We start from the raw sequence: 26,328 nt of genomic DNA on the forward strand, positions 1-26,328 counted from the left end.
ACTTTCACCTAAGTAGTCTTCCCTCTGCTTAACGTTAGCCCTCTGAAGGCACTACGATGGATCTAGGGAGAGCTGGCAGGCTTTAACATCAGTTCTGTCTTTGGTCTTCCTGTTGGTCAAAACCTTTTGCTATGAAATAGCTTTCTGTTGGTTACAGCCCGCTGTACCTCTGACTTGGGTGGTGCCTCTTAAACATACCTAAACGACCTAAAGCCCCATCTATATTCTTTGAGCAGCTATGGCACTTCAAAGACCACAGTTTTCTGCGGTCTTTTGAGTGCGTATCTTTCTTTTTACCTGTCTCCAACTTAAACACAAATGCAACTTCACCTTTGCATCTGGGGCTTGTGCCGTGCAGAGGTACTGCTGCCTGCCTACTGTGTGAAGGGACAGGCTTTCCACGGGTTACCGGGAAAGCAGACCGCTTGCCTGTGGAAGGTGATGGACCTGAGGCTGCCGCGGGGTTCCTTCAGCAGGGAGCAGGTCCCGTCCCGGAGCGCGGCTCATCTCTCGCTCCCTGCGGCTCGCAGTTCCTGACCTGTCCCACTTACGGCTTCTGCGTGACCCGAACGCTTCGGGATTTATTTGTTTTCTGCTTGATTTACGACAACACCGCGGGAGTGTCGAAATGTTTTACGTAACACGCACAATAAGTTTATGTAACTCGTTTGGATGGAAACGTTTCGGTACCCGCGTCTCCCCCCTCAACCCCGGGCACGGTTTTGTCGGGCGGTACAATCCTCGTTCCTCGTTGGAACGGCCGCTGTCCGTTCAAACCTCTTCTTTACCGCCCTGCCTTATTTAGGACGCTGTACTAACGCTGCATCCCGAGCACACGCAGCTCCGTCCCGCTCCGCTCCGTCCCCGCCCTCCCTCCCGGGCCGGCGGCAGCTCCCACAACTCCCACAGCTCCGGCGGCGCCGCTGCCCTTGCGCTGTGAAGCAGCGCCCCCTGCCGGGCAGAGGGGGCGGCGCCCGTGCCCGCGCCCGGCCTGTCCCGCCCGCCCCGCCCTCGGCCAATCAGCGCCCGCCTCCCCCAGCCCAAAACGCTCCCCCTGCGCGCGCTGGGCTCGCGGGTTCCCGCGCGCGCCAAGGTAGCGGCGCTGCCCGGGCGCTCCCTGAGGAGGGGCCCGGGAGCCTCGGGGAGTGGGGATGGATCGGCCCCGGGGGACTGGGAGTGTTGAGCCTTGGGGGGTGGGGCTGGCAACACTTCCAGGTGGATGAGAGCAGTGCCCAGTGAGGCTGTTAGCTTGCTTTCCCTTGTGTGCTTCTTTCCTAGCATAACCTGCCAGTTGTTTTTTTAAGATTCCTTCATACTCCCAATCTTCTCCAGGTGGCCTTATCTTCCTCAGAAGTGCTTGTTTATATACAAGCTGCTCTCATCTTTGTTTTGTTCCGCCTGTATTTTTGTTTGTTCTCTGAGAAAATGATGGGCTTTTTTTCTCTTTGTTTTTCCCTACAAGTTCCTTTGCACGGAACGATGGATGATGAGGGGAAAAACTATGTTTCTGCAGAAGTATCTGATGTGTTGGAATCAATTTCTTTTCTGAATGTTGAGGGTAAACCTTCACCCTTGGAGTCAACAGTATTGCCTAATATGGAGGAACAGCAGGTGTGGATTGGTTTGTCTGGGGTTTTGTTTTGGGTTTTTATGTGGTTTTTTTGTTATTCTTTGTTGTTGTTTTTTAAAAAAGCTTTAATTCTGACAAATACTTCTTTCATAAGAACTGCTCTGCTCCTCTACCCCTAAGATGTGTTTGACTCTTCTGCTTATTTCTCATTGCTTACACACAGGTCATAGCCAGTATCAAATACACGTGGTCAGTGCTATGTCATGTGCTAAGCTTTTGGAAAAAAAAAAAAAAGTAAGGGACTTCAGTAATTACACTTTGAATGTAATGAGACTGTGCTGTTCTTTTTAGTAAGATGAAAAAGCATACGAACCTATGTTTAAAACTTGTTAGGTGCTTGGAAATAAAATCTATAATGCTGTGCTCTGCACTTGAGAAGAACATAGTATAGCAATCTCTCCTTTTTGGAGTGGTAAGTTTCCTGGGTGACTCTTCCTCAGGTGATCTAATTTTGTATGATTAGTGGAGTGCTGATCATGGGACAGTTGGAGTAAATCCATCTGCTGAATGAAAAGTTGCCGAAGTAAAGACTTTGAAGCTCTGTGAGAAAGGAAAGAATCCCTCTGAAAAGCTCCCTGCTATTATTGCTTTACCTGTGTGGGGAGACCATTGTGTAACAGTTGGGGGATGGAAAAGCCCTTCTTAGCAGCTGAGAACTGTTTCATGGGTGTTACTGTGAGGAAGATGAGTGGCTGGTGCCTGGATGATGGTAAGGAAGTGGTCTCTTGAGGCTAAGAATGTGTCAATCTATTAATTGAACGTGCTCCATACAAAATGGAAGTGCAGTACTGTTTAGCAGGTGTTAGAAAACACAGCTTGAATTCAATACAGAGGGAGACCAGAAGGTGGAAGCAGTGCAGTTTATGCCTGGGATAGTGTGCTCTTTTAAAATCAAAGTACTAGCTTTGTCATGAAAGAATGCTAAGAGGGGTGGCACACAAAATGTGTTACTTAAGGACAGTAAAAGATAAAGAAGCAAATGGAAGGTTAGAGTCTGAACTTCACAAGGAAGGAAAAAGTGAGGCATTAAGATGAAATAGGAAATACTGCATCAGATATGTATGCTGATATGAGTGATTTGGGGCTGTTCTGCTTAAAAAGTGGCAATTGTAACTGTGTTTTGTGCCTTTTTTTATTGAATAGTATATCAACCTCTGAAAGTCTTCTTGAGAGTGAGGCCCTTTTCTATAGCAGAGCTTGAAAGCCATGAATCTCAGGTTAGTTTTGTAGAATTAAGAAATAAGTTTTCCTTGTCTCCCAAAGAACATGCAGTATTGTAAGGTGGAACTTTTTTACATATGCCAGGTGCTGCTTTCAAATAGAATTACTGGACACCTAGATAAATGGGATTTATTTTTTTTTTTAATTTTTTAAACCACGATTTTTAATGATTTGTAGGGTACAGACATGCACACCTGTAGCTCTGCAAAATTCACTGGTATGTTGTTTAAAAATTGTTGTGACTCTTAACTCTGTACAGTGCTCAAGAAACAAAGGGATTTCTTAGAAGAGATTATGCAATTCTAGGAGTAATTTGGATATCTGACCCTCGAGCTTCTTTGAAATGCTTGAGTAGTTTCCTACTCATCCTGGTTACCTGCTGCTCATCCTGTCAAATGTTCTATAACCTGTACCATTTATACTGTCAGATTCAGATGTTTCAGTGTTTTACACACAAGTGCACACACAAGCATGCAGAAATACTCCCCTCCATCGTGATCACTGATGCAAAGAATTCCTTTAGCTGTCTTTGGAGGACAAGGTCCCTGCAGTGTATCTCTCAGCCCTTGTCTTTGCAGGGTCTCTGACAGACCTCTAGTTCCTGACTTGTTCAAAGGATTTAATATTAGTTCTGATCTATGTTTTTCAAATGGTTTTAAAAAATGCATTCTTGCATTTGATCTACAAGAGCTGGAACCCTTTGTATTGTTTTCATCTGGATTATCCTCACACACCAGCCCCCTCCCTGCCCTCAACTTCCATTCACCTTTCCTTAGGCAGCTCTTAATGAGTAGTGTGTACTGCCACCGTGCTTCCAATATGGTAAATCCACAGTCTGAACTGGCTCAAAGTGTAAATTCATTTGCAAAATCAGACTGTTTTATGAGTTGGTTGTCTCAATGCTCTTTGGGGTTTGACATTTCTGATCTCCTGACCATTAGAGAAACTATTTATTCTTAGAAACAGGGAGGAAAAGTGATCATTGAAGTTTGTACTAGATTTTTCTAAAACTCTTGTCCTTCATCTAGTTCATGCTAAAATAGTTGAACTTCCAATATATTAGCTGTATAACCTGTTTTGCAGGGGATTAAGACTTTTTCTCAGTGTCCAAAAATGGAGTGATTGAAAGATCTTCAACATCTTCAGTGTTTTCTATTTTCTTTACTATCACCTCAATCCAAGAGGAGAATGCTTGGTGACAAATGAAAAAAAATCCACCCCACAAAACAATCAAGTAATCCCCCCTTCCTACCTCTTTAATCAATCAGATTAATTTTATTTTACCTCTTTTTTTTCCTCCCTGCCATGCGTAATTTTCAGGAAAGCATCTTTGTTCCAAATATTTGGCAGAAAAGACAAAAGTAGAACCCAAAACCAATTTTTTATAGCTGCAGGCTGATGCTTTAAAAAGAGACAATCAACAGATTAACTCATCTGTTGTTGCTTACAGCGACAATGATTTCTGCAAGTAAAGCTTAAGACCTCTGGAAGAAATGCTGTACTCTTGATACAGTCAGTGATTCTCCAGAGTCACTTGCAGGAGAGCGGGAAGTTTTGTTTTTTGGATATAAACAATGTGCATAGTGCCAGAAGTGGCCTAGCTCCTGCCACTTTAGCTGTGGGATTAGCTGGAGGTGACAAGCAGAGTGACATCTACCATGCAGATCTGACTACTTCAAGGCCTCTATTCACAAATTTCTATGAGGCCAGCAGCAGCTGATGGCACATGCTGCAGATATTGGATTATTCGGTAGCTCCCTAGGGTTTGGTACATCTGACCTGCATTCCTGTTCCCGGTGGTGTGGAAGGAATGTTAAAGACTATGTTTAGAGCCTGGCACAGTGAGCAAGTGGTTGGTCAAAGTTCAGAAAGCAGCTTCTTAGATCTTCTCAGAATCAGAATACTCTCAATTGGAAGGGAGTGACAAGGCTCGTCAAAATCCAGCTCCTGGCCCTGCACAGAACAACCCCAAGAGTCACACCACGTGCCTGAGAGCATTGTCCAAATGCTTCTTGAACTCAGACAGGCTTGGTGCTGTGACCACTTCCCTGGGAGCCTGTTCCAGGCACAACCACCCTCTGAGCGAAGAACCTTTTGTAATATCAACCTAAACCTCCCCTGATACAGCTTCCTGCCATTCCCTCAGATCCTGTCAGTGGTCACCCGAGAGAAAAGATCAGTGGCCTGCCCCTACTTCCCTGATGAGCAAGTTGTAGACAGCTATGAGATCAATAGCATCTAATAAACATACTTGTTGATTGAGGCTCCTAGGAAGAGCAGTACTTCCTATGTACATGCTACATATGGATTATTAGTCTTAACAGCTCTGGCCAGTGTCTGAATAGAAATGTCAGATTTAGCTACAATCAATCCTTGCAGCTGATGCATCGAGACATTGTTAAGATATACTGGTAGTTCAGTTTGCATTTTTGGTAGCCAGTCTGGTGTAAAATAAATTTTCCTTTGACACTGCATCCTACATTATCTAGTTAGTGAGTTCTGGGTAATTGTATTTCATCTTTATTTAACTGAGAAATGGCAATCAAATTACTTGAAACTAATTCAATTTCCTTCATTACTGGTAAGACCATCTGTCAATCAAAGGATAATGATTCAGACTTATTTTACTTATTAATACTGCTCATAGTCTGTTTCACGTTGAAAATGATTGCTGTGGAAAACCAGGTGATTTCGGTATAGCTTTGTCTGTGTAAGTCACTGTCAAAAAATACTGGCCTTTAGAAAGTGTTTCCAAGAAAAAAAATGTTGCTGGAAGAAACACTAGAAAAAGTTTTTACCTCTCAGAAAACCCCAGAGGATTGCTTTAACTGTTTCTACACTCTGGCTCTCATGTGAAGTGTATATCTCTGTAGTTATGTGCCTCAAGATGATATATGTAAATTGGGCAACTCTTTATAGGTCTAGTAAATAGGTGAAGCCAACAGGCTTTTTGACTGCTTGTTTGGGGTTTTTCTGGGTGGTGGGGGGGCGTGTTGAGTTTGTTGTTTGTTTTTTGTTTTGTTCAGATAGCTTTGTTCCTGAATAATTTTGTGTGGTATTTTGGTTTACCTTGTCTTGTTTGTTTTTTTTTAGGGTTGTGTAACTATTGAAGATGCCCAGACAGTAATTCTTAATGCACCCAAAGAGTCTTCTGCAATGAAAAACAGTGAAAGAGGGATTGGTCATGCTGTGCACAGGTTCACATTTTCTCAGGTAGGCAAACTTGTTTCAAATTTTTAGTTTTGTATTTTTCACTGTAATGAAAGCTGAATTTTGTACCATATCATGCAATTTAATTTTCTTCTTTTAATTACATGTGGTGGTACTTGCCTTTAAAGAAAAGACTGCTCGTTAATTACTAATAAGCTGTCAAGAAAGCTGTGTTACAGTGGAGGTGCCTATTAGATGAGACAAGGAAGCTTCTTTGGCAGTTCTGTGGTTTTCTTGATTAGATGCTACAGAAGCTTCTTGTAGGCACAACTTACTCTGCTGTTCCTGCAGATGCTCTCATCTGGGAAGTGGTACAGGAAATCTTAAGTTTGTAAGCATGTATTTATGAACTTTTGAAAGAATAGCCTAACTGTTTAAGCCTTCTATACTGAAGGTAAATTTCTTAACTCTGTTGCCTACTGCAAGAAATCCTATTCTTACCGTATCAAAAGATAAACAGCTCCAGGGATTGAATCATTTAGACTGTTGTAATGCTGATTTTTCTCATCAGTTGTAGGTAACTGGTGCTGAGTGAGAAGGGAGCTTCACATCACCAGCAGAGCTCTTGAAAATATCCACAGCATGTGCTCAGTAGCATTCTGAGCAGTTTATTTTAGGAGTAGAAAAATATTCAAAAATGAGTGCAAGCCTGAGTGCCTCTCAGAATTAAGCAGGCATCCTGTGAGAACCCAAGAGAAAAAGTTGAATCAGAAGAGGTTCAGGCAAGACAGAAAACTAAGCTGGTATCTCCTACCCAGCTTGCTCTGAAAAACTAGTCACTGTTAATGAGCGCTTAATATTTTGATTTATTAAACTGCTTTGTGCCATTTGTCACTCCTTTTTTCCTTTCTCCCCTTCTCCCCAAGGTTTTTGGACCAGAAACTACTCAGAGTGAATTTTTTGAAAGCTCAATGAAAGAAATAGTAAGAGCGTATGTTAATGGAGTGAATGGACTGGTGTTTACTTACGGGGTTACAAATGCAGGCAAGACATTCACTATCCAAGGTATAAAATATTGCATGTAGAAAAGTACACCTATAAAAACCAAGCTTATATGAATGTCTACACCTAATCTTTTAATATTTTTAAGGGACTTCAAAAGATCTTGGTATTTTACCTCGCTCACTTGATGTGATTTTTAACCACATAAAGGAAAGACATTATCTGAAGATGAACTTCAAACCGTATTTGAGCAATGATGTTAAGAAACTAGAAGATGCACAGTTAAACAAGAAGAAGCCTTAAAAACTGCTCTTCTTGCATCACTGAAAGAGGTCAGTGACTTCCTTGTGCTGAATGAAGCTCCCTAAAGCTGTTCTGTAAGACAGGAAGTTTTAAAAATCTCTATTCCACTATTGATTCTTTAGATTTATATAAATCTACAATATGGATACTTGTTGAACCTTTGTATAAGAGAATGGCTGGTTTTGGAGCTCAAGGTAAACTGGAAGAACTTCTGCAGCACACAGTTCAAACCAAAACCCATTGCAAAGCCAAATCTGAATTTCTATAGAAAAAGTTTCCTCTGTAGAAGAGCAGTTCTGACACTGTGGTGACACTTACCCTTGAAAAGTCTGAGAGTTATAGGACCTATGTAAAACCTGCTTTTTGTTAAGTGATTTTTTTCTTGTAGGTCAGGTTCCCAGGCTGGACCTTGGTGCAGTCATTCAAGTGACATTACTAGCTCAGGAGAATGATGGCAAGAAGAATCCCTTTTGGTGGAAGATGGTTTTAAGGCAGATTAAAAAGTTTATAAACCTGTGTTTTATGTACCTTCATAAGAAAACTTTCTGATTCAGCAAGTGAAATGAGATGCCACAAAATGAATGTCCTGAAAGGATTCCAGTCTGCTTTAGGGGATAGTATGTTGTCTTTTAAGTCTGGTCTTTGAAGATTGTAGGTAGAATAGAGAAGTCTTTATTGTAGCAGCCTCCTGTTCTTATTATATAGTAATTTCTGTTTCCAGTGTAAGAAACCGGTCTCACCAGAAAATGGACATCTTCCTGTGACTATTCTACACTTCTAAGCCCAGTTGCAACTTGTCACAAGATGTCTGGCTTGTTTCCTTTTGTTCAGAACATTTTTAACCTGAACTGTGATTTTGTGAATTTAATCCCAGAAAGCTCAGTTGATTAACATTCAAGGCAACTCTGAACGAATTCTGGGAATTACAGAAGTAATAACTGACTGGATTTTCTTTTTTCTGTGGTCTTTAATATTAACATTGTTAAAGTACTCCAGTTAACCCTGAAAGAATATCCTTCTATGAATCAAATTCATATGTAAAGTTCCACTCTAAATTCTGTTGCTTAATTTAAACTCTGCAAACCCAAACTTTGTTTAGTCTGAGTCTGGTTAACTCTTGAGGAAATATCTTGGACGAAAAACCTAAAAGATGCTAAAGATTGCATATTTGTTTTGAAAGTGTCTATGTGTGCATGTACAGGGATGAGGATCTTAAAGAAAAATTGAGATGATCAGGAGGATAGTAGGTAAATATTTTTCAAAACTTTATGGAAACTACAGCTTTGGAAAAAGGAAGAAGCAGGAGCTCAACATCTGGAACAGGAAGTCAGATATCTTATTTTGAAGATTACTCTGTACAAATATTCCCTTCTGTTAAATCAGTCTGACTTATTAATGGCTTAGTTACTGAATGTTGCAGTAGGTGATCTAGATGCTGATGCCCTGCTGTGAAAAACAAGCAACCCTCCACTATCAGGAAGGAAAGGTAAAAATGCATCAGGAAGCTATTACGTGGCAAGACCTTGTTTGTGTGGTACAATGCTTCATAGTTGATAACTCAGCAGTCCCCAGTTCTGAAGCTGTGCTTCTTGATAGTTTGTGAATGAGTAGCATCACTGTTTGGATGCTCACTCAAGCTTGTAATCTGAGAAGAGATATGGTTTAGTGGGTTTGGTTTTAGTTTACATGGATTTCTGTAGGCTCATTTCCCAGGCTCAGTTTACACGTCATGCAGAAAGAGCTTGCTGTTCCTTTCATCCTCTGTTTTAACTGCCTGGAGTTACTGCAGTGCTTACTGTTCTACTGTTTGTGTTCCATATACAGTACTGTTGCAAAAGCTCTTGGTTAGCATGGTTCACACCCTCTCCTTCCTTCCCTTTCTTGATTCCATTCATGGGATTAAAGACTGTTTTTTACTGGGTTAAAAGTCATTTGCGTTCCTATTCCCACCTGTCCTTGTATTTTCTATTAATGTCATCTTCTGTTGTTAGCCATGTCAGTTCCTGTTTCCAGGTGTTTTCAGGCAGTCATTTTCATGCTCTTTTCTATATTTGGTGTTATGATTTGAAGAACAGTATAACAGTGTAGCTAATTCACTCACTTTTGTTGCAATATCTTTAAAAAAATCTTACCATGCACACAAGCACTGTGGTTACTGGGTTTCCTACTGTTACATTTTTGACATGCATAGATGGGATACCATCTGTATCAGTCCCATACCCTGCTTTAGAGTTCTGCTTTGTACTTCACAAACAATGAATAGAATCCATGCTGTGCTTGTAATTCTAACTACTCAAGAAACACAATCATATACAGTACAGTCTTTGCAAAATGATCACTTATATGATTTTGTTGTAATTTATTTTATGCTATTTATCTTTAAAATGGAAGGTCTGACAGTATGGCTTCATGCTTCTCTGTTTGTGAGAAATCTGGTTTGGATATGCCAAGTGGGTAACACTGGTGTCAGTAGTCAATCCATAACCAACTTAGTGCTGCATTTGAATAGCTAAGACATGAAGGTTTGCTTCTCTGAATCTGTTCCCTTCTACTGTAGGATGACCCTCTATCAATAGTGCGCTTCGGGAAATTAGAGTGAAAGTCCTGAATTATGTGGGGCTATAAAATACAGGGAGGTAGTATGTAAAGATGTTGGAATCTCTAAATAATGGGAGTTGCTACTTTGTTACACTAGTTTTTCCAGAGGTAATTTAAAGCCTGTGCTTTGGTGAATCTGCACAGATTCTAAGTTACTTTGCTAGTATGAAGAAGTTCAGCAAATGTGTGTGCTTAAAGAAACTATGCTTTTACTTATTTTTAATGGCTTTTTAATTCAGTCTGAATTAAACCAACCTAGACTGTTGGGTTTTCAGATCTTTAAGTCCTTTATGAAGCTATTATTCCACTCTTTAAGTTTGACTCGTACTTTCACAGACCTGGCACAAGCGAGTGATTTGCAACAAGCAGACAAATCAGTAATCTCTGTTTTGGTTTGTCCATTGTCTACCACCCTGTTAATTACTCCTAGGGGAAACCTACTTCTCCAGTTCTTTTGGTTGACTGAAGCACTGTTCAGATTTGTCCAGCAGGTCATAAAGGCAGTCTGACAGAATCTTGTTTCTCTCAGGACTGTGAAGTTAAATCTCTGATGTTACCAGCAATTAGCCACCAAAACAGGTTGCTGGAAGTAGCAGTGAGCAATAATTCTTGTGAAGGAAAGAGTGTTTATTGATGATAGTTCATTGTTGTTAAAAATATTCACCTGAAGCCATAGTAAGGGTGGTATAGCACTTAAAACTACTTCAATATTTAAATCTTAAATACTAGAATTACTATAATTTTTAATTTCTACTGTCCTCATAGTCTGTCCATGTGGATATAATGGTCTCTTATTTTCTCAAGGAGACAGAGAACATCTTAAATACTATGACAAACATCTGTGATGTGAAGTTGGAGCCTTCCAGCTGTACTTCAAACAGTCATCCTTCTAATTCACTAGGTAAAGCAGAAAATTTTTGAGGGGGTGTGTAAAAATAATAGAAACTAAGAAATATAAGTGGGTAACTATTGGTGGATTAAAAAAAATCTCTATATTATACTACAAAGTAAATATATATACTTTTTGACCAAATTTTAATGTCTCAGCTCTGAAGAAGAAGCAACTGTAAAAATATTTCAGTAGTTTTGGTCCTTTTGGGGAAGAGGCAGACTTAGTTCTGCAAAGATAATGTATGAACTGCTGGAAGCTTGTGGTAAACTGGGGGCAATAGCTTATAACTTGGGCATATTCTGGGTACAGATGACTGCTGAGAAGTTTGAATATTCTTGGGTAAAATACAAGTTACACAGTACTGTTTATCTAATTGCATAACACAGGTGTATCCAAGCCTTCTTCTCTCAGAATGTTCTATATAGTGAATGAAGATTTATTAATGAGTTGGAATTGGTCTTTGAACTTTTTTCTGTTTTGGGTTAGCAGAGAAGAACTTTGTTCCACTTGACATTCATAGGACTAATATGCACCAAAGAACACAAGCATCCGTGTGGATTTCCTTTTGTGAAATTTATAATGAATATGTGTATGACCTATTAAATGTATTATCGACGAAGACTCAAAGGCGCAGAGTTTTAAGAATTTGTGAGGATCAAGAAGGAAATTCTTATATTAAAGGTAATAATGCTGTTTTATGTCCTAGGCAGTTTCACAGAATTTCTTTAACGATCAGAAGTGTATGTAAAAGGTCTCTTTTTTTTTTTTTCCCCCACAGATTTAAAGTGGATTAATGTTCAAAGCACTGAAGAAGCCTGCAAAATACTAAAAATAGGAAACAAGAACCGAAGCTTTGCTTGTACTAGAATGAATGAGCAATCAAGCAGAAGGTTTGTTCCTCTAATTATAAGCATATTCTAAAAGAGGAGGGGAAAGAGGGGACTTTAGAATATGTTTGAAATGAACCACTCTCCAATAGTAGTTTAATACTTTCCTTGACTATTATAGTTTTGTTATGAAATTCTTTCTGAAAGAAAACTAGGAGAGACTCTATGACTTTATTAATAGCTGGACTTGGGTTGCTATTCGTATCTTTGTACAACCAAAAATATCAAATCACACTAATTTTTGAGTGCCAACAGGGGTACTCATCTTGGCAAATGCTAATGGGTGCTGAGTGAGAATGACTGTGTGAGGATGTTGAAGGAAAAGCTGATTAACTCTTCATTACTAGCAGTATAATTCTTGTAAACCTTGAACCTGTCACTAGGGGATGTAGGAAGGAGCAAGTCATGCATTATCTTGCAGTGCTGCTAGATTATCTAGCTGCTTTTAGGTTGCTGTGTTCAAGATGAGCTTACTTGCTACCTTAAGAATTGAACTCCTAGCTTTTACCCAGCTCTGGAGAGGGACCAGGGAGAACCTGGCTTTTGATAGAGTGGGAGAAAATAGAGAAGGTGGAATAATTTCTATTGAAAATATTGCCTTTCTTGATTTTAATGACCTCTTACTAATTTGTCCTTTAAATGTGGAAGGGCCATCTTGTATTTTTAGCTTATATAATCATAGTGCTTTTTTTTGGCTAAAAAGCAAGAGTTATATTATTCTGTATTAGCCAAAGACAGTTGCTGTTAAATTTCATGCTTTTCTGAAAGAGTTTTGTGTTTAGAATGCCTGCTGCTTTAGGCATATACTGGAGAAGTTTGTCTTCTGTGTTTCCTGACTTATCAGATAAACTGGGAACAGGGCACTTCTGCTTCTGTGACTTTTCTGTTTGGCTTCAGACAGCATGTCCACTGCTTTTCTAGCTTGATGACAAAACAAGAGTAACTGCATTTTGAGTGTTACAAATTCAACTTTTCTAGAAAACAGAATTATTTCAAAACTGAAGAAATAACTGTGCATATTGAAGTAGGCAAAATTATAGAACTGTTTAACTTTAACTTAGTCCCTTCCCTCCACCATTTATTTCTAAGTTGATTCCTCAGATATACTGAGTTTAGATACTGCCTAAAATTTCTATACAAAGTGGCTACCTGAGTACTCTTCTTTTGAAGAGCAGACTTAAGTGAAATGGCTTGTTTTTTCTCCAAGACAGTTTGTAGGCTTCATGTGATATTTTTCCTTTTCCTGTATGTAAAGAAAGTTACAAATTACAGCTTTTATTGCTGCTTTTTGCTACTGAATGAATGCATTGCAGAGGTAACTAATGTAAAGTAATGAATTAATTCTTGCTCTTTCTTGAGCACTGAGCTTTCTGCAGCACACAAATTCTACTTTGCTTCAGTGACTGCTTAATTTTCATAACTGTGATTATTAAAAGGACTTTGTTCCATTCCAGTCACAGTATATTTTCCATCAGGCTGCTAAAGCTAACTGACGAGCAACAGCCACGTGTTCTTGGAGTTTCAGAGTAAGTAATGCTTCACATAATTACAAGAATGTAAATATTTTGGAAAATAATATAAGGTGTAAGCATGATAAACTGGTGAACTTTCTGTTAATAAATAAGTTCTCTGAGAGCTGAGACAGAAATCAGGACTGGCCACGTAAAACTGACTGAAGCCCAAAAGGGACAGGTGTCTCTTATTCTGTTAAGGTTTGGCTGGAGGTAACCTGTTAAAACTGTCAGTAGTACATAAATTGAGGGAAATATGGATATTGTCTTACATAATGGGGAGGTGGTGACAGAGTAGTACTATATAACACAGCACTACATGTTCTGGTAAGCAGAATTCAGGTGGCTGGCTGATAGAAGCTGATCTCTTAAGCTGGGGTGCAGCAGTTAGTGCTGAAGACCCAAGGTGCAAACTATGCCAGTATATAACCTTTCTACTTTGGGACCAGATTAGAGTTTATCAGTTGAACGTTTGTGGCAACATATTTGATGTGTTCCTAGAATTCAAATTAAAGTCTATCACCCAAAAAGAATGCAGGTGACATGCTCTGAGACTGCTCCATGGGCCACTCTACAGTAGGAGGGGAATCATCAAGTGATTTGCTTAAACCGTTCTCCTAATCTAAAATGCTAATGTAGGTGCACACTGAGAGTGTTAAATCCTTATGCTTAAGTCTGTTCTTTTGTGATTTAGAGGAAGCAGACTAATCTTTTGTCTTGAAGCCATTAAGAGAGCTTTTTTTGGGTGGTGTCTTTTTTTTCCTTCTGATTAATTGTCCATTTAACTTTATATGGAAACATGAAGACAGCCTGTACCAGAATGTTCAGTCCTATATCCTACTGATTTCTCTCTTTTTCTGCTAAGCAGAGATGGTAATAAATATACCTCACTGTGAGTTAACACCTTCTAATGTCAGATGCTACAGTGATAAATACTCTTAAGAAAAGATAACTTGAGAAAATGACTGCATCTGTGCTTTTTGCTGTATTACCCTGGCAAAGCTCGTAGCAGCTGTTAGGTGAATGACAGAGTTTGTATATTGCTTAAGGAAGAAAAAATCTTTTCATCTTGTACTGAAACAGATAAAGAACATAAGACCATACCCTTTCACACAGTTGAAATATGTGCCTTAATAATATATATAGGACTCACTTCAGCTGTGTGAAAGGGTATGGTCTTTACAAAGGCATTATTTTATTTAAATAGATTTATGGATAAGTGAGTAATGGTTTGGTCACATAAATTATCCAACTTCCAGAGCTTCCTGTATTTCAAGGACTGTCCTAATATGAAGTAAAATTGATTAAATTCCTTGGCTATCAGAGCCAGTTCAGTGGTCTGAATTTAGTAGCACACATTGCTATAGCCAAGCAAACCAGCTCTAAGGTGAGCTGGGAAGGACTTCTGACCTATTTGCAAAAGGGAACAGGTGGTTCTGTATCCAAAACAGGCAGACTGCAGTGCACTGAAGCTCACTACTATCCTGCAGTCCTCTCAGCACTTGAATTGGTTAAGGTGACTGCCAAGGAGCTTCTGTACTACAGCCTCACTGTGCAAAACTGTTTCAGAAATTCATCTCATCCTGTCTGGGAGTACTTTAGAATTACAACAAAATATGGGCTTCTAAACTGAATTCTATGTTAGAATGCCTACAAAGTTTTAGATGAATGCTACAAGCAGACTACTTTGTGCTTAGTAGACTATCCTTAGGATCAGCAATTTTGTTTAAGGATCTTTATATGCAATGGGAAGATAGATAGGTTAGTGCTGAATACCGTGTGTAGTGCCTTCTGGACAGCAGCTCGACATTGAAGTACAACTAGTTCTGTGATCTAGGGAGGCTGAAAAAAATCACTCATTTGTGCTTCAGACATGCTAAAAAATAAGAAGTTGTGATGTTCTATTTTCATACTGTTTAGAAATAAGTTCATATGTGTGTTCTGGATAACTTTTGTGCAGGTTGTCTTTCTGTGACTTGGCTGGATCAGAGAGGTGTAATAAAACACATGTCTTTGGAGATAGACTAAAAGAAGCAGGAAATATTAACAATTCTCTTCATATCCTTGGAAAATGCATTGCAGCATTGAAGCAAAATCAAAATCCAAAGTAAGTGTCAAGTTGTTTACAACATGCCAAGTTTTAGGATGAAACCCTAAGTATCCCTTTACGTTTCTGCAAGTAGTTTGCAGAGTCAGTAAAATGGAAATCTAGAAAATTTTGTAAGCCTTCTTTATTACAGATGTCACTGGAATACCTGAAAAGAACATTCTTTCCCTAAAACTGTTGTTTGTGGAGAACTAAAAAAGGCAATTTGCAGAAAACTACTATGACTTTTTTTTGTGCATTTGTGCGTATAAACAATGTACTTCGTACAGAACTCTCATTTTGTCCTCTTCCCTTCCACCTCTAACTTACACAGGTAGATTCATCAGGCAGCTGACAGATGTCCTGTATTTAGCTTTTGGCTTGTTCCACCATCTGCTTTGTAACACTAGGGAACTGCAATGCAGACACTAGATTACTTTTAAATAGTTCAGCTGGTTGGAGAGCTTATGAGGTCCAGCAAAGACCTTGCTCTTTGATGTGAAATAGCTTAGGCTTAAATATGAGCCTGCTACAGGATCTCTTTCCTGAAAGAGAGAAACAGAATTGAGGTAAGCTACAATATCCCACAGTTTTAAAAATTTTGTTTCACAATTTCATTTTTTTTTTCTCCATGAGGATGAAGCCAAGCTATATTCCATTCAGAGAAAGCAAACTGACTCGTCTGTTTCAGCCATTTTTTTGTGGGAAAGGCAAAGCTTGTATGATTGTAAACATCAATCAGCATGCTTCCACATATGATGAAACATTACATGTAATGAAATTTTCAGCTATAGCCAGACAGGTAAGAATGCATCTACTTTCTCTGCTATTCTGCATTTTTTTAATCACTATTGGTTTGTGAAATGATCAGGTTGTATGGATTTGAGTGTGATTCTGGTTTCTGATGCATCATATTAATTCTTCTGCATGTGACTTCCCTCTAAAAGGCTTCTAGTGGTCTTGCCCATCCTCAAAACTATTTTGGTGGTAAGAAATTAAAGTAACTGTAGCTGGCTGGCTGTTCAGTTTTCTACCACCCATGTTCTGTGTTTAAAAAAAAAGTAGTCAGGGCACTTTCAGATATGACTGATTATACCATATATCTGAACAGATTCAAGCTTTCAGTTCAAATTTTTGATGAATTATTTAACCTGTGTGCAGTTAAACATCTGTTGCACAAGATGACAGTTATTCACAACTTCTTGGACAGTTGGTAGTAAAAGGAGTAACCCCTTTCTTATCTGCTGCCTGAGATCTTTTGCACTTGCATTTCTCCTGTTTAGCTAAGTGCAAGTAATTAATAACAAAGCAGCTTAACAAGCCCTTCTTCCAGGTCCCTGGGTACCCTTGGGTGGATCCCATCTGGCCCCACAGACTTGCATGTGTCTAAGTGTTGTAGCAGGTCGCTGACCGTTTTCTCCTGGTTTTTGGGGGCTTCCTTCTGCTCCCTGTCTCTGTCTTCCAGCTCAGAGGGCTGAGTACCCAGAGGACAACTATTAAAGTCTGAGGCAAAGAAGGCATTAAGTACCTCAGCCTTTTCATTGTCCTTTGTCACTATGTATTTCTGTCTGCATCCAATAAAGGATGGTGATTATTCTTAGCCCTCCTTTTATTGCTGATGTATTTGTAAAAAATATTTTTTGTTGTCTTTCATGACAGGAGCCAGATTTAATTCTAGTTGGGTTTATATTCTGTTTTTTTCCTGCATAACCTCATGATATCCTTGTCCTCTTGACTTGCCTGCCTTCTTTTTTTTTTCTTTTCTTTATCCCCATGTTTCAGCCAAATTTTCTATCCAGCCAGGACAGTCTTTTTCCTTTCTGGCTTATCTTTTGACACATGGGGATGGGCTGCTTTCTAATGTGCTTTTGAGCTTTTTCTGCTACCTCTGTTTGTCAATCTCCCATTAAATTCAGGACTTGGTGTTGATGTTTGGCCTTAATTTCATTCAGCTTCCCTGGAAGCTGCTGCTTGCAGGGAGTGGGACTCTATCCATAGTGGGCTATGCTGTATTTCATGACAGAAATAATAATTTTCTAGTCTGGGCCCATGGATTAGTTCTGACATGTTACAAGTCTGTAATAGCATGTCTAATATGATCTCAGAGGATGATTTGTTTTCTTTTGTGTTTTTTTTTTTTTTTTTTTTTTTTTTTTTTTTCTAATTTTCTTCAGCTGCAACTTTCATCATGAGTGTGCACTGTAGAGGCAAACTTCTCTAGTATGTTGTCCTACAACATAGATGGTTAAAATCTTTATGTAACTACCATGAGTTGCTGAATTCTGGTCATGGTATTTCAGGAAGGAGCAAATGTTTTACGGATTTGCTGCTTTTCATTACCTTTGCAGGAAACTATACTAAAACCCTTTTTTTAGAGGGAGAGAAACTGCCTTTCTAGACAAGCATACTAAGTTTACTGGTAGATGATCTTTCCATTTTTCTTTTTTTTTTTTTGACTATTAAAGTCATATTCATATTGATTTTTTTTTTTGTTAAAAGACATAAATTAATGTCTTTTAACATTAATTAATTAAATTATGTCTTTTCTGTTAAAAGACATAATTAATGTTCTTGTAATTGTTAAATATTGTGTAAATACAACAATGCACTCGTGCCACTTCTTCCTGGTATTCTGCAATACTGACAGCATTGATAAATCAACTCTGGATTTTCTAGGTTGTCCAGACAATCCTACCCAAAAGTTTTGGTTATTTTTCACCCAAGCTCGTTGGAGGTGATGGCAAACCTATAATGCACTTTGATGCTAACACATCTGTAGATGACTTTCCTGACAGTACTGAAACCTCTGCAGAAGAGGAAGTGGACATCACCATTCTGAGTCATGAGGTAGATATATATCTACTTAAAACTGAACCCAAGAAAGCAATTGCTATTAGTTATAATATCTAATATAATCTATATTACATAATTATCTAATATAATCTTTTAGCATAGGATTTGTGCTGGGAGCTGCATCAAATGGGAAGTTTAAGCTTATGCTTAGTGTCAGACAGACCTAGACTTCAAAGTGGCCTAGTTCAGTGTAGTCGTGGAAGGATGCCTGTGGCTTTCTAGTTAGATCAAATGCTAAATTTGGAATTCAACCGATTCTTCAACAAGAAGAGTAAGGAAGCAGCATGTATGTTTAAAATAACATTATTTAGTTGCTTGTGCTTTCTTGGAGACAGCAGGAATGAGTTAAGATGCAACATTTTAAAAGCAAAGTAACACAATGTAATAGTAATAAACTGTAAAACTCGAGTAGGCTTTATGCTAAACCCTAGAAATTAGTACTTAAATGCCAAAACAGCAGTGAAGCTTTTGATAGCAGAAACCATGAAGAAGGACAAAGGTTGTCTTTGCAGTAGAAATTCATGTTTGAAAATACTTAACCTTTGGTGCAGTCACCCTGAAAACACAGACTTGTAAACATACCCTCTGTGGACGGCTGCCTGTATGAATATTTTGTTTGACACGCATATCAATATGTGTTTCTAGCTTGTTTTCTGAACTGAAATATGTTAAATTTAGGACCTCTTGAAAACTACAGAGAACTTGAAGGAGAAGCTAGTTGCAGAAAGGCAAAGTAAGCTCCTTCTGGAGGTGAAGATACGTAAAGAGATGGCAGAAGCAATGTTTCGACAGCTGTTGGAAACAGAAGAAGCCTGGAGGCAAGTCGTGTTTCAGTCTTCTCTGAGACTGAAAGGATTCCACATATGTAAATGTTTGCATATTTATGTATATACATATATATGTATATGCATACTCATGTTACTTAGAGAAGTTAGGGCTGGACAGTTTCAGAATCTCTGATGGAAAGGGGAGAAAGAATATTAAACTTGTACAGATCAGACTCTTCCCATGTACAATGAAAAAGTAATGCTGTGTTCTGTTGAACTTTTCTCTGTTTCATTTGTAATTACTGGAGCTTGTCCTGACATGTTATTACTATTTAGCAGATGTGCAAGATTTTTACAGGTACCCCACTGAGGCTTATGATTGTGCTAAAACATACACATGCATGCATGTGCTTAAGGTAGCTTGAATTGTATCTCTCTTGTGAGCTCTTCTGCGTGACTTACGAGCCACTGTTAGTTTACTATCTTATAAATTACATGCCTGCCTACACTGATGTTACTAACTTGGGGATTTTTCATAAGTGTGTCCAGATTGCTCAAACTGAATTCACTTCCTCTTAACTCTTCTTTAAATCAGTTTCCTGCTGTTTGAGTTGTTAACAGAGAATAACACCAAGTTGCCAGCTGAGCACGCTATGGTTTAACACCTGCACTGACTTTAGAATTGTTTGGTTGCCTTTGGCCAAACACATGAAACAGCATTGATGTTTTTCCTCTGATGTGATGTTCTGTGTCACTGATGGGGCATGTTTTTAAATTGGGGCAGGAGTAACGTGTAATGTATTGAAATAATAGATGGAGAGGGACTTTTCAAAAGAGCATGTAGTGACAGGACAAGGGGGAGTGGATTCAAACTGAAAGAGTGCAGGTTTAGTTTAGATATTAGGAAAAAATTCTTTACTGTGAAGCTGGTGAGGCACTGGACCAGGTTGCCCAGAGAAGCTGTGGATGCCCCATTCCTGGAAGTGTTTAAGGACAGGTTGGATGGAGCTCTGAGCAACTTGGTCTAGTGAGAGGTGTCACTGCCCATCACAGGGAGGTTAGAATTAGATGGTCTTTAAGGTCAGTTCCAATCCAGGCCATCCTATGATTCTATGAAAATGAATTTGGCATTTATCTTTAATGGAAAAAAAACCCAAAACATCTAAAACCCAAAGTGAAAGATACCCCCTGGAAATATGCTTCAAATATCACATCTAAATGGGCATAATCATTTCTATTGCTCTATGTTGGTAGATATTTTTTTTTATAAAACTTTTTGTTTGACAGACATTAAATATGTGTTCTTCTACAGCACTTTTTTTGGTATATGCCAAGTAGAAGTTATGCTTTGGAGCAAGTCTGTAGGATCATTGAGATTAAAAAGGAGAACAATACTTCTTGATCTCTTAACTTCACTATTTATGATTACACAAATAACTTTGACATTGCCAGTTGAATACAGGTAGCCAAATATAATAGCTGGAATGCAAAAATATTAAATAAAACTAACATGTTCTCCTCAGCAACCGCTTAGAAGATATGAAAGACAGTTATGAAGAAAAACTGGAGAGCAAATTTGAAATGTATAAAGAGGCCATTAAGAAACATGCATATATGTGTGCAATGGAACAAATTGAAGACCATTATGTTCCTGTAGAAGAATTTCTAGCTGAACAAGAGAAAGTTGAGGTATGACTTGACTGCCACTAAAAAACATGTACTAGCCTTTTAACTGTAAATTTTGCTTTTCTGTAACAGAATCATTCTGAATTTCTAAATATAACACTGAGCAGTCAAAATAACTAGCAGTTGTTCAGCCTTGCTCTTCTGGTGTTCAGCACTAACCATAAGGATACAGATGTCGTCTGTCTGACACTACCTAGTGCATATCTAGTGCACTACCTAGTGCATATCTGAACTTCCTGAACTTTGAGGCTACAGTTCAATTAAATCCAAGTCATCTTTATCTCTGCAGTGCAATGACTGGATCACCTAGAGGAATGGTGTATACAGCAGTCTGGCTGTTTCTGGAGATCTTTGGCTGTAGAGTAAAATGCTAGTCTGAAAGGGCAGTGGGGAATTTGGTACAGGGTAGCTATTTTAATTATAAGGGATCTCTGCTTTGAAGGTGACAGGGGGAGGATTGTGGGACAAACTAATCAGAAATCAAACTTTGTGCAGGAGAGAACTGAATCTCCTGGATGTATTTAAATGTAGAAACGCTCAGAGTTGGCATCAGTAAGTTGTTGTTCCTTTTGCAACTCAGCCACGTTAGCCATGAGCAACTCAGTTTTCTAACCTCTGCATAGATGGTAAAGTGTATCCAGGCAGCAGATGAGACCTGTGGGTCTCGCTCTTTTCAGAAGATAAGTAGTGGAAGAATAGAACTGTGGTGTACACCAGAGGGGCTTTCTCACTGCAGTCTCCTGTTCTGGAGCTGGTAAGACATTGCATTCCATGAGTAGGCAGATTCCTTTCAGACGTGAGAGAACTGGGTTTCTGTTGTAGATTGTGATATAAAAACATTTCTGCTTTTACTGCTTTCCATTCGGGTGCTGACAGGCGACACTGTATTATGTAATGGCATCTCTTTTTCTAGCTCCTTCACATTTGTCTTTTTTCCCCTCATTTAGACTGTTCTTATGTTCCCTTAAATGCTACCTATGCACCATGTTGGGGTGGTGGAGAAGAGTTCAATAGTTCAATGGTGCTCTCTGTATTTATATCTGCATCTTACACTGGCCAAAAGGCTGCATGAGGGAAGATTCAAAGACCAAGATTAGTAGCAAGTCAGATAAGAAACTAATGAAATCCCTAAGATGTAAAAGTGTTAGTTCACACAGGAGAGCATAACATGAAATCTGAGCAGGCAGCTTCAGAGAACCAGAATCAGATGAATAACTTTTCTTTATGGTGGCACTTGTTTATTTTCTCCCTCCTAGCAATCTGACAGGTACTGAAAAAGAGATTGAGATTAAAATGTAGTTCTCTGAAGTATGTTCTTCCTTATTTAGCAAACTAATTGGCAACAGTGTTTAACACAGATGCACTAAAGTTTCCTTTCTGCCATATGGTTACTTCTAGTACAGTTTGGAAATCTTCAGACTGGAAGAGTTGACTCCTGTGTAAAGTAACTTCTTCCTAGAAGGTCTTTTGCTCTGAGTGTTATTCTTTACTGTGATTTCCTAACCATAACCATTGCACCTTCTACCTGTGAAATTATTTAAAATTATATATACATGTGGGACGTAATTGAAGGATGTGCAGTAGTGCATCAGATCAAGTAGAAATATAGACAAATTCTACCATGTGCCCTTATTTTTTCAGGATAGAGAGAGGAAAATACTGCAATTGGAAAGGCAACTTGATGAACAGTCAGGGAAGCTATTGGCTCTGGATAGTCTGAACTCAGATGTTTTGACTACTGAAAATAACATGGAACAAGGTAGGAATCTAATCTGAGTATTCAAAGTTCAATTTACTTTTGGTAATGAATATAAACAAGCAAACTTCTCTTTTGCCTATAGATCTTATGGACAGGACAATGAAGAGAGCCAATGAAGGATTACAGAAACAATGCGAAGAGAAGGACGAGGTAGCTCTTGCTTAGTATGTAACAAATTTGGGGATAACAGTTGTAAGATCTGTCATGGTTCAATGCTTAAAAATCTGCACTGTAGACAAAACCATGAAGATTCCTGCAAATGGGCATCAAGTTTACAAGAAAGCCCTTGCCCAATTGTGGATGACTTTTGCCAGAGCTTGTCTGTGTTCTGACTTGACTTTAGTTTGTAAAGGAATCCACTACTGTAACAAGTATTGTGAACATGGAGTAAGTTGGAAGTGAGGAAGTATGTAGCCTTGTGTTGGAATTTATCGTAAACACTGCTGCCATGGCCTCAGTGTTTTCCTTCCTGAAATGCTGCCTGCTCCTGCACAGGGGACCGGTTACAGAATCTGGTAATAGTTTTGATCTAGAGCCAAAACAGTGCCTTAAACTAGTCCTTTCTGGAAGTACTAAACTCCACTATCCCCTTAAACTTAAGTGAAGAGTAATGCCTCTGTTCTTCAAACAAGATCCCTGTGTTCTGAATAGCATATAGAGGTGGGAATTATGAGCTTCAGGCTCTGTTATGGAAAACATTACTTTTTTTTTTAGGTATGCATTTTTAATGTATACCTTGAGTGATCTTCCTGTAAGGCTACAGTTAGTTTCCCATGTTTAAAGAGGGTGGGAAGAAGGAAAGAGACAAGCCTTGCTCCTTTCACTAGTAACAAATAAGAGTAGGGATTGGAGAAATAGTTTCCAACTGGGTCTAATAAAACATGTAAATGGAAAGTGAACTTAAATCCCTTTCTATTGAAAAAGAGTACTCCAAAAATAAGTTTGGCCTTACCAATTTTAATGTCTCATGTTATGGCCCTGGCATTCGTTTTCTACTCCTATTCTTGATGAAGGTGTAGCTCTCTACATGATTTTCCTATGTTATTTTTCAAATTGTGGTGAAAGTTTGGCTTTTACACTTGACATGGGTATACAGTTATTGGTTGTTTCATGTGGCTACAAAGTGTTAGAGTGGTGAGATTGCCTGGCAATAACTGATGTGACAACAGTTTAAAACAGCTGGTTCCATCAGTGCCCTTCTGCTGCTTTGCCTCACATATCAGTGCATGTGTGCTGAGTAATTCACCACTTTTTTTCTTCCCATTCAGCCATTAAACGAGGGGAAAGGGTGTGAGGTTTTTTAGCAGTCTATATATTTTCCTTCCAACCTTGTAGAAGTAAATTAATTATAACATTAATATTTCTGCTTAAGAGTTTCTTTTGCCACTTGGGACTTAATCCATTAATATTCCCATCAGAAAGGTGAGGTCTTCTCTGGTAACTGTGCTCCAATTCTTTATATGAATGGTGTTAATGAGACAAAAATGTTCTTTTAAATACCCTTACTGACATGGAGCAGGCTGTTCCAGAAGTAGCTTAGTCTGTGCTGCTGTTCTGTGATTGACAAGTCTATGGAAATCTAGTAGCTTCAGCACAATAGCCTTTGAATGCTCCAACTGTATTTTATCACCCAAAACGATGATTGGGACATTAGAGTTGAGAGAAGCAGACTTCATCTTCATTGTTTGATCTTGCAGTTTGCACTGTTCTAGTCATAAAAAAAATTAATGTAAAACATGCTGTCATGAACTTCAGCATGTAGGGCTTTATTTCAGCTTATAAAGTCTCTGAAGTTTAAAATACAGAAACTAAATGAAACCCTGCTAGAAGCTAATGAAGGCTACAGAAAAATGGCAGAAGAAAACAGTCAACTGAAACACACAATCATGCTGAAGGTTTGTCAACAATTTTAAAAGCAGCTTTAATATGGCTTGTATCTATAGGTGTACTGGATGCTTTTGCATCTTTATACATTTAGATTAGCAGTTTGGTTTGATGTTAGCACTTCTTTCTGCTCCTAACTTCCTGAATCATGAATTCGAAGCCCTTGTGTTTTCACATCCTTGACTTTGAATCTTTTTTGACTCAATTTTCAGCTTAAGGCATAGACTTGATCAAGAGGGTAACTCCTCTGCTGACAAATCTTGCTAATCTAAAGATGCCACAAATTATTGTCAAGCAAAGAAATACGACCTAGAATTCTAGTCATGAAGTGTGTTGCTGATGCAAGAAAGGTGTCAGTGCACAAATGTTAGTGCAACGAGGCCTAAGTATTTATGGCTTAAAGCTACACTGACAGTCCTGCCAGGGGTGGCCAAGCTGGATAAGAGATATGGCAGGTAAACGGTTCAATATGGAAATAGAAATCTTTCCTTCAAAAGCAGGGACTTCCTAAAGTTTACAGCATCTGACCTCAGATAGCAACTAGACTCCTAGAAAAAAAAAACAAATGAAAATTGTGAACTCTTGACACTTTGTGTCTATGATTCACTTGTAATCTGCAAGTGAAGCAAGGTGGCTATAATACTCATTAGTGATGATTTTGTTTGAGGATTAAATTACTTTCTGCATACTTTTAGTCTGAGACTGAAATTATTTGACTTGACTTTCTTATTGGAAGTCATCTTCCTGTTCATTCTTAATAAGAAGGTGACTTTTTGTTAACCACAAAGATTAGAGAGCATATTTAATACTCTGTATTTTGCCCACTCAAAAGCATTTATTCAGGTCCTGGTTAGCAGATTTATGACAGGATAAGATTTTGATTTGACCAATTTTGCTTTCAGATATTGCAAGACAGGAAAACCACCTTTATTTGGTTCCTAGAACACATGAATTCTTTGCAAAGTGTGGCTAAGCATTTTAGCATCAGCTTTTTAGGTCAACTTTGTCTCTAATTAGATTTGGCAGCCCTATAGTTTTGCTGGGTTTTTAATTACTTTAATGTAATTTAGAGGAAATGGGTACTGAATAGCCCTTTGGCATAGTAATAAAGGATGTTCATGGGTACAGTAGAATAATCTGAACCAGAAAATTAACTACATATGAAGACCTTGGAGTGTTCACTTACCTAATGCAGCCTTATCCTCATAGGATCAAGAAATAAGTAGTCTTCAGATCTGGGGTAAATGTGTTCTTGAGCTTGAAGAAACAGTGTCTTCCCTGCAAAAAGAACTTGAAGAACGGAAAAAACATTTCTTTGTAGAGAAGCCAAAACACAGAAACCCAGGAGAGGTTTGCTGGCCAGCCTGAAATCCCCAGTAGCAACCACTGCTTGTACACCTCTTGGTAAAGGCTGGGGGAAGTATGGAAGAGGCTTCACCCTATTCAAGAAAGAAAGTAGTGTTGCCTCATAAAGCAAAAGAATAATAAATCAAAGGGTACAATTCTGGGCTTCTTTATCAGTATTAAAACTGCTGATAGCTCTTTCTCACTCTTAGCTACCATCTTCACTGTCATGTTAACTGACAGCAAAATGTTAATACAGAACTTTTTCAATTGAGTTGGTTTGAATTAGAGCTATGTAAGTTTAGGTCTAAACTTGTGCTTTTACTGTTGATATAGGGTGTGATTTGACAAATATATATTTTAATTCTTAAGTAACTGCTGGTCTTCTATACTGATAAATGTGTGTTCATGCAAAGTGGGATGATTCTAATCTGCTGCTAATTATGTTTTAAAATTATTTTATTTCCTTGTTGAGTTGTAGAAATCAGATGGCTCGTAAACTTAACCTCAGTAGCTAAAATAGCTTGATTCTTCAGTTAATATTCGGGCTTTGACCTGGAGATTGCCTTTCTGGGACCAAACTAAGCAAACGGCTAAAAGAGGCAATAAAATGAGACCTTATGTGGCTCCTTGCTATTTTTCAGCTAACTTGGGCTTTGTAAAGAACTTGTTTTAATATCATTTGAATTTCCACTAAGAATATACATTAAACTTGGAAAAATCTACTTAATAAAATTTCTATTGCTAAATGAAGT

The 26,328-nt window shown here is 38.6% G+C and overlaps 1 protein-coding gene across 1 annotated transcript; it reads left to right on the top strand.

The window, feature by feature from the left end:
* The first annotated feature begins 1,054 nt into the window (after nt 1-1,054).
* Nucleotides 1,055-26,323, top strand: LOC116780368 (kinesin-like protein KIF20A). The gene is given in 22 exon segments (XM_032675290.1): nt 1,055-1,093; nt 1,463-1,611; nt 2,773-2,847; nt 5,945-6,064; nt 6,928-7,066; nt 7,152-7,283; nt 7,286-7,335; nt 10,709-10,805; nt 11,283-11,477; nt 11,575-11,686; nt 13,138-13,209; nt 15,155-15,301; nt 15,917-16,082; nt 17,957-18,127; nt 18,812-18,951; nt 20,424-20,589; nt 22,228-22,345; nt 22,428-22,495; nt 24,121-24,240; nt 25,439-25,544; nt 25,547-25,650; nt 25,652-26,323. Coding segments are annotated over 21 exon segments (2,493 nt in total). The 5' UTR covers nt 1,055-1,093; nt 1,463-1,479; the 3' UTR covers nt 25,715-26,323.
* The last annotated feature ends 5 nt before the right edge of the window (nt 26,324-26,328 follow it).

Source organism: Chiroxiphia lanceolata, chromosome 1 (assembly GCF_009829145.1).
Source record: "Chiroxiphia lanceolata isolate bChiLan1 chromosome 1, bChiLan1.pri, whole genome shotgun sequence".
Lineage (NCBI taxonomy): Eukaryota > Metazoa > Chordata > Aves > Passeriformes > Pipridae > Chiroxiphia > Chiroxiphia lanceolata.